Consider the following 12,911-nt stretch of genomic DNA (forward strand, 5'->3'; position numbering starts at 1 on the left):
GGGAGGTATACATTCAGCCTGCGGCCAGTCCGTTTAATGCCAACACACAGGACTTACAGTACAGACTTTAGGTGGGCGGGACACACGGGTGAAGGAAGAAAGGCAGTAAGCGTGTGCATGCGAGTATGGTCATGTCTGTGGTTTGGTGCCTCAATGGTGCAGATGTGTGAATGCTTTGCAGGCATGCGGTGACTTACTGGTTGAGTTCCAGGTCAAGGATGAAGGACGCGCCAAAGGCCTCCACCAAGAAGCTGCTCTGGGCCAGATGGACGGGCTGAGGGAGGAGAAGTTGGAAGAGCGAAGAGAGGAAATATTGGACTGGAGATTTACATTTGATTAAAATTACTGAGATACCGAAGTAAGAAGCAACAAAAACTCAAACTAACTCCGATTGATTACGTCTGTCTGTTGATGGCAGTTTATAGGTTTGTTCACTTCAGAACAGAGTCTACATCTCTTAGTCACGGTCATGCATTAATATTTGTGCATTGATTCCTAGTTTATGTCTCATGGTGCTGTCTACAGGGGGCAAGTAGTCAGTACAATGTAGATAAAGAAATATGGACACTTACAGTGATGACCAGAATATATGCATAAAGAAGTACTTGGATGTCTAGAGCTTACTTAAAGAATCAATAACCGCTGCATCTCTAGTTCATATCTCTGCATGATGTTGGTCCCAGACGCCGACTCAAACAAATAACTCACTAATTTGTCAGGTATTTTTCAGGAACAAATGTGACAGAATATGATAAATAGAAAGTGGAGGAGGGAAGAAGATCGATGGATGTTTAATATGAAATAACTTAAAGACACGGAGACCAAAGCAACAAAGAAACATAAGAAAGGGAGGCTCTATTTTGGGAACCTCTTCCTGAAGGCGAGATAGCCTCGTCCATCCCTGAGGCTTTTTAGGATAAAACTGGGCATTGGGGCTCATCAGCTCAGTCTCATCCACAGAGCTCTGTGGTGGCTCCCAGCACTACTTACTGGCCAAGCTGAAAGGAAGGTCTCATTAGTATTGCCATGCATGCACTCTCTGCAAACCACTTAGTATCAATCTAAATCTCCGCTGGGTCCGTATACAGTACAATAAAAAGCCCACAATGGTGCCTGTGAGCAGAGACAAGAAAGCTGCATCAGCTGCTCTGACTGTGGTGATGGTTAATTGTATACCAATTTTATTATTTAAACATAAAAGCCCAAATATTCAACTGACACACCATACAGCATCTCAAGTCAAGACACGGACTCGTATGGTCTCTATAGACACAAATAGGATGTCAATTTAAAAAAAGATATAGTTACCCAACTCCATTTTAAAGTATTAATGCTAAATAGTTGCCATCTACTCAAGTATGATCTAGTCACTAGCTGTGTGACAGCAGTCAGACTGCTCCATAAACTTCAAGCAGATCACCTTCTAGAGGGCTTCTACAGTCTCAGGGACGTGAGGTCCTGAGATGGCACGCTGCCCACCAAGGGTAGCTGAAGGGCAGACCTGTGTCATATCCACTGACAGGCCTGCAGCTGACTGACAGGCAGCGTTTATAGTGAAGGTAACGAGAGAGGACAGGTAGATGTGTGAAATATAATCTAATGGACTGGAAAGGAGGAGGCAGCTAGAGGAGGGGGTGGTGGGCTGAGGTTTTTTTTTAATGCCCTGTTATGGCCCGGGTAAACTGGGCGTCATGTGGGGGGTGTCACAGAGTAGGGTAGACAGACACATGACCTCAAAAGAGATGACAAACAGGGGTGAGTCAGGTCGAGACAGAGTGCAGGTGAAGGTTAGGGGTGCATTCATTGTCTACAGACGTACACAACAATGTTTATCTCTCCGTTCTCCCTTTTCAACTCTTTTATCCATCTATTTATTATGCAATATTCTTTTAGATATTCGTTGTTAGAATTTAAGGTTATCAGAGTGGGGGTACATACAGAACCTGTACAGGACATGTTGATATGTGGCTGTACTAAATCCTCAGTGTGTAGCTTTAAAGAATATAGTAAAAGCACCAAAAAAATGTATCACAAAAAACAGCTAAGTTAAGGGCCAGGACAAACTATCTCGCAAAATAATAACAATTTGATACCAACAACAACTTTACGAACATGTAGAAACCGAGATCAAATGAAGGGGTATAATAGCTAAATACGTGTGCAGACAAAACTCACCTGCGCTTCGGCTGTGTAGTTTTTGACCCGAGTGTTCAGGCGGCTGTGGAGCAGCTCCTCCTGGGAGTGGATCTGTTGCAGGAGCTGCTTGGGCTGAACGACCTCTTCTGCAGGCGGCAGCCTTCCTTCCAGACTGACCCGTTCCCTCAGACCTGCAAGAGTCCACGAGGAGGTTCAGTGCACAGCCAGCATGAGTCAAAGTGGGGGGGGGGGGGGTCTATGAATCTGGATGAGGTTATATGTCTTATTTCTGCAGAATTCAACAGCTGATGGCGAGCTGCTTGCTGGCACCGATGCAACAATAGCACGGTCCTTGTTATTGCACCGGTTGAGTGGATGCAATAACTGACAGAAAACTATGCATTTTATTTGTTTTTTTCCCCCCAATGATGATAGGTTGCATGTGATACACTAAACAGTAACATGAAAGAAAAGCGTCGGAGCGTCTTACCTGCCACGGCGCACCGTGCACACACTGCAGCGAACAGCAGGCACCTCACAGCGAGCATGATGCTCACATAGTCCCAGGGATATCCTCGGTGCAGCGCCGTTAAATGAACCGATAGGAGCCGTGCGCGGAGCTGCAGTAGGACTGTTGTTGACAGTGAAGGCAAACAGAACAGCGGGGTTCCTTTAAACGCGGCGCCCGCATTTCTCAACCCCTCTCCGCCTGAAGAGAGTTAAAAGCCCCCTGGCGAGGCTCCGCTGCTCGGCTCCAGCAGCATGGTGTGTGTCGGTGTCAGCGTTATCACACACACACTCCTCTATCGGTCTGACGATACTGGACTTGATTGAAGCAATGAGGCTGCGCGCGGAGCAGTGGAAAGGGAAACAGGGGGCACGTGGGGTTTGACGGCACACCCACGCTCTTTGGCCAAAACTCAAGTGTCCGGGTAACCCCTGATAGTAGACTCCACCAACTAAAGAATGAATAATAACATCGTATTTCTGTCTGAATTAGGATTATGCTAATTCTTTAAAATTAAGATACATTTATGTTACATAACACGTCTTAAATACATTTGATATGGAGTTTCAATCGGGTTTCCCCCCCTTTATTAATCATAGCAATAAAGCAAACATAATCAAACATATATTAATCATTGGCTTTGCCTAATGGTAATTGTTTTTTGTCATCAGTGAACCTGGTGACTTTTACATTCCTAACTATAAAGATCGGTGGTCTGAATCCCAAAGAGGAGTTATAGGATTAAATTTAATAAGTAACAAGATTATTGTGATACAAAAAGAAAGAAAATGAATATTTATGTTACACCCCCAAAACAAACCATATTTTGGACTTTACTCTGGTTTTTATTTTTTTGTATACAGGGTACTTTGAGGTCTCTTAATATTCTTTAAACTAACTAACATACTTTGGCTGACCTGAACAACTTCCTGCCAGTTATAACAGTTTTGATTCTTGCACTTGAGAGATAACTTTATTACCTTCTCAATGGTATGACGTTGGCCGCTCTCAGCTGAAAAGCACAATGTCTGAAACGTCAACAGTTAAATCACATTCTGATGACAGTTGGTGTTTTTTCAGTCAAATCTGATCAAACCAGACACACAGTCCTGATGAAGCAGTTTAGTTTGTGACCGTTTAACGCTTATCATAATGCTATTCTAAATGTAGAGTACCTTTTCTTCTAATTAGTGTGCATTTATATAGAGATTGTACATTTATTCTGGAGCATGGAAACAGCAGCTGACAAAACGATAAACTTTGAACTAACTTTTAAGCCAACATGGAGAAGAAACATTTAGTTAGGCCTACTGTGAACATCTGTAAAGGAAGATCGTAAATGACGAGAGCTGGTGATTGAACGTTTATATTCAGTGTTCACAGAGCTCTGAAAAGACTAATCATTGATTTAAAGATATAACTAGCTTTAATGATCAAACATGACTGCCAACTACAATCCATTAACCACTCACACAAAATCTGTCTGTGGGCGGACATGTCAAATACTTAGACCAGAATATTTGGTATTTTGAGCTTTGTTTTTCACTTGAACCCTAAACTTCCAGTTGGAAATGACATCTCACTAGACACAACCAAACTAGATTCCTTTCCAAAAATAGTCTCCAAAGTTAAAGGTGGTTTTGGCCAGGGTCACTCATACACGGGCTCCTTTCATTTTAACAAATCTGGAGAGCCGAGTGTTACGTAACAAGGCTCGGAGATGAGATATCAAATATTGTTTGTGTCAGCTGGAAGCTGGGCTGATGAGCCAAACAGGACACATCGACCCACTGCTGTCCTTGCCTCATCCTTCCCTTCCCATTCAGCTCTCCTTTAGCATACACGCAGAGTCAGCACTTATTTAAGCCAAGAGGGGGGAGGGGGAAATTACACTCCGCAAACCCCAACTTTTCTTAACTTTGCTTCACCTGAGCAACAACTTTTTCATAACTATGCAACAGAAAATGTTTATGGTTCAAAACATTTATTTAAAAACACTGTACAAGAATTCTGCATGTTTGTTTTAAAAGTCCATGTAAGATATTCAGAAGGTGAGATTTTGGACATTTTAGTTTTGTCTGTTATGATGAGCAATGACAAGTCTTTGATGGCAGGTTCAAACACTAACAAGAGAAGACGATGAACCTCCCTGTAGCTGCAGCACACATACCGTGAAGCAGCAGTCTCCCCTTGACAAAACAAGTCCTTTGGCCAACCTTCAAAAGGTGGGAAATGCAATTTTACATTAATCGGAGAGATTTCTGTCCCACAGGTTGCGCGAGTCCTCCACTCTACCAACGCCTCATCAACACCGGCGCGAGTGGGATCTGATCCAGACACAGCACTTACAGTAATTGAGTAATGCCCCTTTCAGAAAAGCCTCATTAAATTCTCTATACCGCCATATGTTCCCGGACATAGCTGCTGAAAGACTTCAGTCAGCACAACATATACGGAATACTGCTCAGGGTTCTGTGCACGAGGAGGATTAGGGGTCGAGAGGAAAAGCGATAATGGACGCTCTTCAAATTCCTGAGAATATGCATCCACTAAGTAACATCTACCTCAACAAAAAATAAGAGAAAATAGAAATCAGCACCTTTAAAATCAGCTTAATATAACATTTTAGTTTGCACTAAGATTTAAATATTTATTCAGTGTACACTTCATTCACTTATTTTGATGAGCTTAAGCGCTGCCAATTGTTTCCTCTCTGTTAGCTATGCAGCAGTTTGCACAGCTCCCAGGTAGCAGGTCTTGCAGTATTTTAAAATGACCAAGAAAATAACCGTCAGTGCTGAACCTCAACAATTTGTACCACAGTCCTGGAAAACGCTGAAGGGTCCACTTCTTCCCCGCACAGCGAGGCGGCTGGGGGTGACGGCTGAAGGACGGTGTGTAGTCGGGACTCGTAGCTGGTGTCGTGCATCCAGGTGCACGGCATGTGGAGGAGCTCCTTGTCGAGCTCGCGGCTCTGCTCGGTGGGTGACGGTGGAGCGGCGCGGGAAGGTCCGAGTCGTGACAGCAGGCCACAGTCCCAGTCAGAGTCTGATGATGATGGAGACAGTCTGGCTAAGTCTGGGATGAGGGCTGACTCGATGCACACCGAGGTGGAGTGGGACAGCGCACGCTGAGAGTCTTGACATGAAAACGCACTGTGAGATTTGTCACAAGTCTTTGCTTTTGAGGAGAGTGGCTGTGACGGATGATCAGCAACATAAGTGCCACCGTGACCTAAAATATCGCTTTGATTTGTTTCCTGAGTGAAATTCTGTACTGTAGGAACACAAAACGTGGTAAAAGTCTGTTTTGAACCGAGTGCTTCCACAGTGCATGTGGAGGAAACCTTTGGGTTAAGACGGGACTGTATTTCCTGACAAGAGACATTGTCAAATAACAAACAGCCCTCAGGTTTTGCCATAATGTCACTTTCTGGTTTGGCAGCTGTATACACTTGTTTAATCCAGCTACGTCTGAAGCCAAATTCCGCTATAATCCTCCTCCTTTTGCTCCGGCTATGTTCTGGGCTGGCTGATCTACAGCGCTTTTTGGCGTTTGGCGTCGCCGCCATCTGTCGAGGGAGGGACCGAGATCTACGCGACAACAGCGTCGCACGCTCCAAACCATTGGTGGAACATATGATCTCACTTAATCCCAAAATACTTTCTTGATTTGATCCCTTTACTCCTTCTGCATTTGTCGAAGCCACAGAGGGAAAATGTGTTGTGGAGATAGGATCAGGGACACACTGAGACATACTTTCTCCAGTGTCCATTTCACAAGCGTGTGCTTCCTCAGCCTCCTCTGCAATGTACTGTTGAGGACTGAGGACAGGGGGCTCCGAGTACGGGCAGTGCGGCTCCATAATGTAGGAGGTATAAGGGACTTGTGGGCTGAGGACCGGAGGCAGGGAGTACGGGTCAGGGGATGGGGAGAAGTGTTCATTGTGAGCTTGTGGTTCAATATCCAAAACAGGCATCGCTGGACTTAATGCTTGAGGATGGATGTCAGGGAGCTGGCAGTCTGTGTTAGTACTGCACGGCTGGATGTCAGTAGGTCGAGTGGCTGGTGGATTTGGGATGGGAAACTGAACTCCTGGTGATGGGCAGGCAGGGCCAGATGAACGAGGACCCTTAGCAGGACTGGAGAGGTGAATATGGAAAGATGAACCATGTCTATGCAAGGCCTGAACAGCATGCTCCGTCTCCGCATCAGTGAGAGGCTCCAGTTCACCGATGGGAAAAGGGGTTGGTGGTCTAAGGAAGGAAAGAAGAAAAAACATTTCAACACAGAAAACTCAGAAAAACAAGATTACAGGAATTTCACATCATTAGCACATTTCTATGCAATGACCAATACTCACCGGTTCAGTGTTTCATCCGAGTGTTGAGCTGGATTGGGGTTAAATCCCGGCAGCATCTCAGTCACGAGTTGGTCCACCACACTGTAGTTTGAGGCATCCAGAACAAAAGCACGGTGCTGATCAGTCTGCAAGTGCTGCGAGGGCCAACAAAGACAACCAGTCACAGATGTAAACACAAGCCAAACAATGATCGCAAAAAATCTGTTAGGTGGCAACAAAAGTAATTCTTAAAGATTTCCACCTCCTCCAGATTAGTGAAGGGTTGATGACAGCATTCACAGTAAGACACTTCCTTTTTGCGTGGCCTCCAAGGTGAAGGGTTACTGTCGAGTGCGGTTTGAGATTTGTCCTGAATGCTGCTTTCAACTTTTTTCTTCTCCCTAATTTACAAAGAATGAACAATTAGGATAAATCCTTCATCATGGACTGTTGAACCCAATTTGTTTGTTAGAAAACAACACTTCTTAACATCCTTTAGTTAAACAAACCTTGTTTTATTCTCTCCTTGCTCTGACTGCTGATCAAACAGAGGAGGTGGAGCTTCAAAGGGACTAAAGCGGCCCGAGTACCACAGAGTGGGGAAGGCCATAGATTGCATATGCAAGGGCTTGTGTCTCCTGGTTAGATAACAAAACAACAGGATTTAATACACAAAATGAAAAACAAAAACATTATTATCATCTTATTTTCTAATTAAAAATATTTCAATCCACTTTGCAAAATGTGAGATTAATCGGCTAACTCGGCTATCATTCAAATGTTTCAGATGTCATGGGTTCTCTTAGCCAGAGCACTTCAATTAAGTGAAATGAGAGGGCGAATGAAAAGACCTGTTAGCACATAGAGATCCGCTGCAGGAACGGGCGGTGGAGCTTACAAAGCTTCATCGAATAGAAATTGTATCCGCTCGAGCGCTGGGCTCCTGGGGAGCAGCACCACTGAGGGGGGGCTCGTCACATTACACGATAGGACTCCTCAACAGGTTCAATTAAGAAAATCATCTGGGCTGAAATGTAAACCTCCACAACTAGCACCCAGTGGGGTAAGGAAGGGCAGGAACATAGGGACAGGTCACTGCAAGTCATTATGCTTGAACTGCAAAAAAAGGATCTGATACTAAACCATTTATATTCATTTTGGAATCAAACACAGAATTAAAGAAGCTGTAACTAATATTTTACACTAAATCACAATATGAAAACAATGTGAACAGGGTCGCTTCAGGTCCCCTCGGCTTTAAGGAGTTTGATAGCGACGTTCAGCCGATTGTTTAGCTGTCCGACCCGCAGCTCTACTGTTTTGGTTCACTCTCACGGCTCTCATTGCATCTTTTCCAGATGCAAAACATAGCTGTTTCCAACCAGTTAAAAGCTCTATGAAGCCACTGTGGCTTCTCAGCACCAAACTCGGGGACTAGCTGCTGAACACAGTGGAGCATTTAGCAGCTTAAGATTCAGATATTTCCCTCAGGACAGAGCAGGACAGACGGTTGCTGTTTCCCAAGTGCACTGTTACCTTTGGATTTAAGTCGCCCCACCCCTGCTACACAGGAAATAAAACACAAAAAACAAACTGCTCTGAATGAGGGATGAAAGTCACCTGCTCATGTCTTCAATTTTAAGATAGGGAGCCCTCAATGCTGCAGCTGTGGACCAGGAGAACAGACAATTAAAAAAGCACTTATACTGTGTTGTTGGGAAATAAAGACATTAGCAGCACACATACATAAACTAACCTTTGACAACATGTTGCTTGGTGGAAGTCCTCTGCATTAAAAAAGAAAGAATTCAATTTAGACTCATCAATAATAAAGAGAAAAGGCTGATTATAATCCCTAACAAAGTTTATCACATTTTAATGGGAACTATCTTTTCAGCACTGTTAATGTGTCACTAATTAATTCATAAATCATTTACTTGCTTGTTTTTTTAAATGTAAAACTATTACATTTTAATGTCTGATGAAGTGAAAAGACATCTTACCTCCGGCCTCTTTTGTATAGCACTGAAGCTCTCTCGAGTCAACTGCTTCAAATACAAAAGGACATCTGATACAACATTAAGGAACAATAACAAACCTCCACACACTTTCTGGGATTAAGAATGTGACATTTCTACGCTGGTTAACAGCAGGCTTCTTGAGCTGGTGTCAGTAAGACACAGTAAGCTCTCGCATGGTGCCATCTGCTGTGAGCAGAGGATCACTGCACTACAGCGGTGAACGAATATAAGACAGATTAGAGTTTGCGTAATCACGTTATTAGTCACAAGGATACCGTCCACGTACAAAATCTTCACTCCCCATGATCGTGCATTGGCCAAAACACTGGTCCCCTGCAGTCGCTCCTACAATACAGATCCATCAGAATAAAGTCACGATAACAAACCACGTCAGTCTTCAGGACATCACCGATATCCACAACAAATAAAGCCCACTCACATTGTTGCGAATGGCTTTTTCCAGCAGGGCCTTCCCACGGCTGCCACAAGCCTGAAGAGAAACACACAGCACAGATATACATTTCATTCTAGCCGATAACACATCTAGTGGGGCATTGTCCAAATGAGTTTGTGATGGAAGAAAAGATCAAAAGAAAGTCAGGATGTTTAAAAGGGTAATTGTTCTGAACGGTAATATGTAGTATTTTCATATTTCTTATATAAATGTGTCACAATTTACACAAGTAATAGAGCCTATAAGCTGTAAAAGGTTTTAAAACGTGCATGGGTGATGCTTTGTACCGTTGGTCTAGGAGTTCCTGGTCTCCGTTTGTCACTGCTGAAGACGCACTCTCGCTGCATTATAGGACGCTGGGCTTCTTCACTCGTCCCCTTTGTCTCCGCTTTAGTGTCGGTACACTTCTGCTCCTTCGGGCCCTCTTGGCTTTCAGTCACGACAAAGCACACGTCCTTGTGCAGGAAACTCTCGACCCTCTTCAGAGAAAGAAAAAAACAAAACAGCATCTGCTCATCAGTTTCTGCTGAGAGACATCTGTCATAGTCAGACCTTTGTCTTTTTCTTTGTGAATATGAATCTGCAGATTATTTTCTATATATATTGATTAATCGTTTGGTCTATAGAACGCAAGAAAATAGTGAGAAAAGTCTTAGTTGATGTCTTTAAATGTCTTCTTTTGTCAATCCAAAACCCAAATATATTTCACTTTTATGCGACATTAAACAGAGAAAAGCAAGGAGTTTCCATATTTGAGAGGCTGAAAACAACATTTGCTGTCGATTAAGCATGAAAAATTACTATTTTGGTAAAACGAGAAATCGCTTATCAAAATAGTTGTTGATTATTCAAATAGTCAACTAATCGTTGCATCTTAATGGTGTACCATTTAGTAATGCTTTTGGCTACAACGTCTTAAAAAACGGACCTAAAACAAACATTTTTGATCATTCTGAAGGCAGATAAATGTGTGCAAATTGATGGCGGAGCCAAACTCTTGCATGGTAGTTTATATGTAAAATGTCACAGCCTAGATCAAACCCTGATCACAATTCTTGTATAAAAAAAAAAACAATGTTTAAAGCATAGGATGCACAGGCATGCTGCCTTTACACATGCTCACCCCTCCCAGAAGAGAAACGGCCTCCAAAAGCAGGGCTGTTGAGCGTTTCTTTAGACGGTCCAAGTAGAAGGTCTTCCCCTCCAGCTTCTTCTGCCCAGGACAGAGTGAGCCCAGAAGGCCTCGCTCCTCTGCACACTGCTGATGCTGCATGATCCTGGTGCAGTAAAGGAGCGTACAGCTTCACAGACAAACACCAGGATCCTACTTAAGAAAAGAGAACAGAACATGTGTTAATTAAAATGTTATAATTCTGCATACACATTTGACAGAGCACTAATAAAAACAATAGCTCTTTAAAGAAGAGTATATATATAAACACTTGTTTTACTAATGTTTAATAATTTTGTTTTGACAAAGTTGTGTCCAAAGTTCTTTGAGTGACGTAATGCAAGGTCTCCACTACTGTTACGTAAGAATACATTGCATCATACTGCTGCTATTGAGCCAAACACAATCCCCTTTTTTATATATATATATATGATCATGTTATATTCTTGATATTATTTTATCTCATTCCACTCTCATTTCTCACGTCATTCTTTCTAGTTATTACATTTGTAAAATACTATTAACAGATAATGTCACATACTTTTACGCACAATTATAATTTAATATGCATACAGCACAATTTATGTCATCGCTTTTGATCTTACAACTTACTCATTTCCATCACCTCATTGTCATTCTATCTTATCGTTTTCATTCTATCTTATTACCATATTATCTTATTTTATCTTGTATATAACTAACGTGAGTGCTCATATATGAGATTAGTGCTTTTATTACTGAGCTGAACCCGTTCTCTTAATAACAATAACAAACGTACAAATGAATAAATAAAAAACTTAAATGACATGCGGTTTCCTCTCTGTTGTCAGATTGTGGTAAAGTTTACAAAGACTAATGCTAAATTTAATAGTTTGCTGAAACCAAGGTTGCGGCAATCTTACAGTGAGACATCGACACATTCTGTGATAAAGCATGTAAAGTTAGTTTAACTACTACAACAGCGCAATATACACATTATTCACCTAACCTAGTTAGCAAACCTAGCTGTTTTAGTTAGCATAAGCTGACTTTAGCTAGCTTAGCTTTCCTCGATATAAACAACGCCTGGACCCACACAAAAAGTTTGTAATGAGGTTTAATATTCGTCTAAATAAATATATATAACCCACTTACGTTGTAATATTGTGCTGGACAACTGCGATAAAGAATTAAATGCTTTTGATTCACTATAAAAGGTGCTCGAGGAGCAACCGCCGCTTTTTTAAAAACACTGGCGGAGAGAGGGGAACGTAGCGTCAACGTCACTTCCGGGAAAAAACGCTCTGCCATATAGATGGTTGGATATCAAAATATTAGTTGTACTTAAGGTGATTATTATCTATTTTATCATTCAGTATTTATTTAAAGTAAACCCACTATTGAAATTGAAAAAATTGCCAAAACATTTGAACATATTTGGTCACCATTGCCCCAGCCATGTTTTGCTGCTTTCAAAATAAACAATAAAAAGTATATTAGTGTGCTTTAATAAAAGGGGTGAAATTGTTTTTGAAAAACTAATATAATCGCTTTCTATTACCTTAGCTGTCAACGTGTAACATTAACTGAAACACGGATCATTTTAATCTTTGGGGATCAAAGCCTCAGTCTCATTGAAGAGGAAGATAGTTAAAATGTTATCCGTTGCTGCCCAGCAGAGGGCAATGTGTCTGTAATCTCATTCCACCCATTGGAGGATTCAAATTTACAATACTTGTTTTATACTGTCATGCCACCATAATACTTATATGTCAGACACAGAATACATAACAAATGCCAATTCTTTATTTTTGTTCAGAAAAATACTGTTCACAAAAACACTGGCAGTGCAAAAAACAAGCCTTAATGACATTTCAATCTGAAAATCTGCAATTAAAAGTATTTATTGATGACAAAGAACTCTTTATACCAGGCCTGAAACAAACATACAACAGACCAGATGCACTGATTGTTTCGTCATGTCAATATCATAAACTACTGGTGCAGACAGCCTTCATAGCAAGAACTTCAAACAAACAAAAAATATGTTGAATTGTAACAGCTTGACAATAAGACACTGACAACAGTTCAAACAACAGAGTTAGGTCATTATATTTTGCTAAACACTTCCATTGATCTGCTTTTCTCGCTCCAAAACAACACACAGAAAACACTGTAAAACTACCAACTGAACCCATAGTCTCTCATTTATCTTCATCCACATCAAACCTGGTTTGGTGAAAATAACAATACAGCTTGCATACTCAGAAAAAACATTGTTAACCCCTGGACAGTAATGA

The 12,911-nt window shown here is 41.8% G+C and overlaps 2 protein-coding genes across 5 annotated transcripts in view; both read right to left on the reverse strand.

Moving 5' to 3' along the window:
* Positions 1–3,025, reverse strand: part of adam11 (ADAM metallopeptidase domain 11) — a 22,332-nt gene extending 19,307 nt beyond the window's left edge. For all 3 annotated transcript variants that reach the window (XM_031843707.1, XM_031843705.1, XM_031843706.1), the window contains exons 1-3: positions 2,627–3,025; positions 2,176–2,327; positions 198–274 (exon numbers count right to left, since the gene is read on the reverse strand). In XM_031843707.1, coding sequence (XP_031699567.1) covers positions 198–274; positions 2,176–2,327; positions 2,627–2,684 — 287 coding nt within the window. In that variant the 5' untranslated portion in view covers positions 2,685–3,025. The remainder of the gene's footprint in view (positions 1–197; positions 275–2,175; positions 2,328–2,626) is intronic.
* A 1,129-nt stretch (positions 3,026–4,154) lies between these two features.
* On the reverse strand, positions 4,155–11,854 carry dbf4b (DBF4B-CDC7 kinase regulatory subunit). Of its 2 annotated transcripts, none has more exons than XM_031842681.1 (12): positions 11,767–11,854; positions 10,585–10,785; positions 9,749–9,940; positions 9,447–9,497; positions 9,283–9,352; positions 8,990–9,054; positions 8,743–8,773; positions 8,607–8,652; positions 7,496–7,624; positions 7,249–7,387; positions 7,008–7,141; positions 4,155–6,900 (listed from the first exon to the last, which is right to left on the reverse strand). In XM_031842681.1, the coding sequence occupies exons 2-12, from the start codon at positions 10,732–10,734 to the stop codon at positions 5,436–5,438; spliced, it is 2,472 nt and encodes an 823-aa protein (XP_031698541.1). In that variant the 5' UTR covers positions 10,735–10,785; positions 11,767–11,854; the 3' UTR covers positions 4,155–5,435. The 2 variants fall into 2 exon arrangements, with proteins under 2 accessions (XP_031698541.1, XP_031698534.1); XM_031842674.1 differs by having other exon boundaries at positions 10,585–10,788.
* Between the last annotated feature and the right edge of the window lie 1,057 nt (positions 11,855–12,911).

Source organism: Anarrhichthys ocellatus, unplaced genomic scaffold, assembly GCF_004355925.1.
Source record: "Anarrhichthys ocellatus isolate YVR2014 unplaced genomic scaffold, GSC_Weel_1.0 scaffold4, whole genome shotgun sequence".
NCBI classification, from domain to species: Eukaryota; Metazoa; Chordata; class Actinopteri; order Perciformes; family Anarhichadidae; genus Anarrhichthys; species Anarrhichthys ocellatus.

Excerpts from the sequence above, each read along its gene's own strand:
- dbf4b (XM_031842681.1), bottom strand. The coding sequence starts at position 10,734 with ATGCAGCATCAGCAGTGTGCAGAGGAGCGAGGCCTTCTGGGCTCACTC. Across the intron at positions 9,941-10,584 it reads CCGTTTCTCTTCTGGGAGGG|AGGGTCGAGAGTTTCCTGCA; the intron begins GTGAGCATGTGT and ends CTTTCTCTGAAG. Across the intron at positions 9,055-9,282 it reads GAAGATTTTGTACGTGGACG|ATGTCCTTTTGTATTTGAAG; the intron begins GTATCCTTGTGA and ends ATGTTGTATCAG.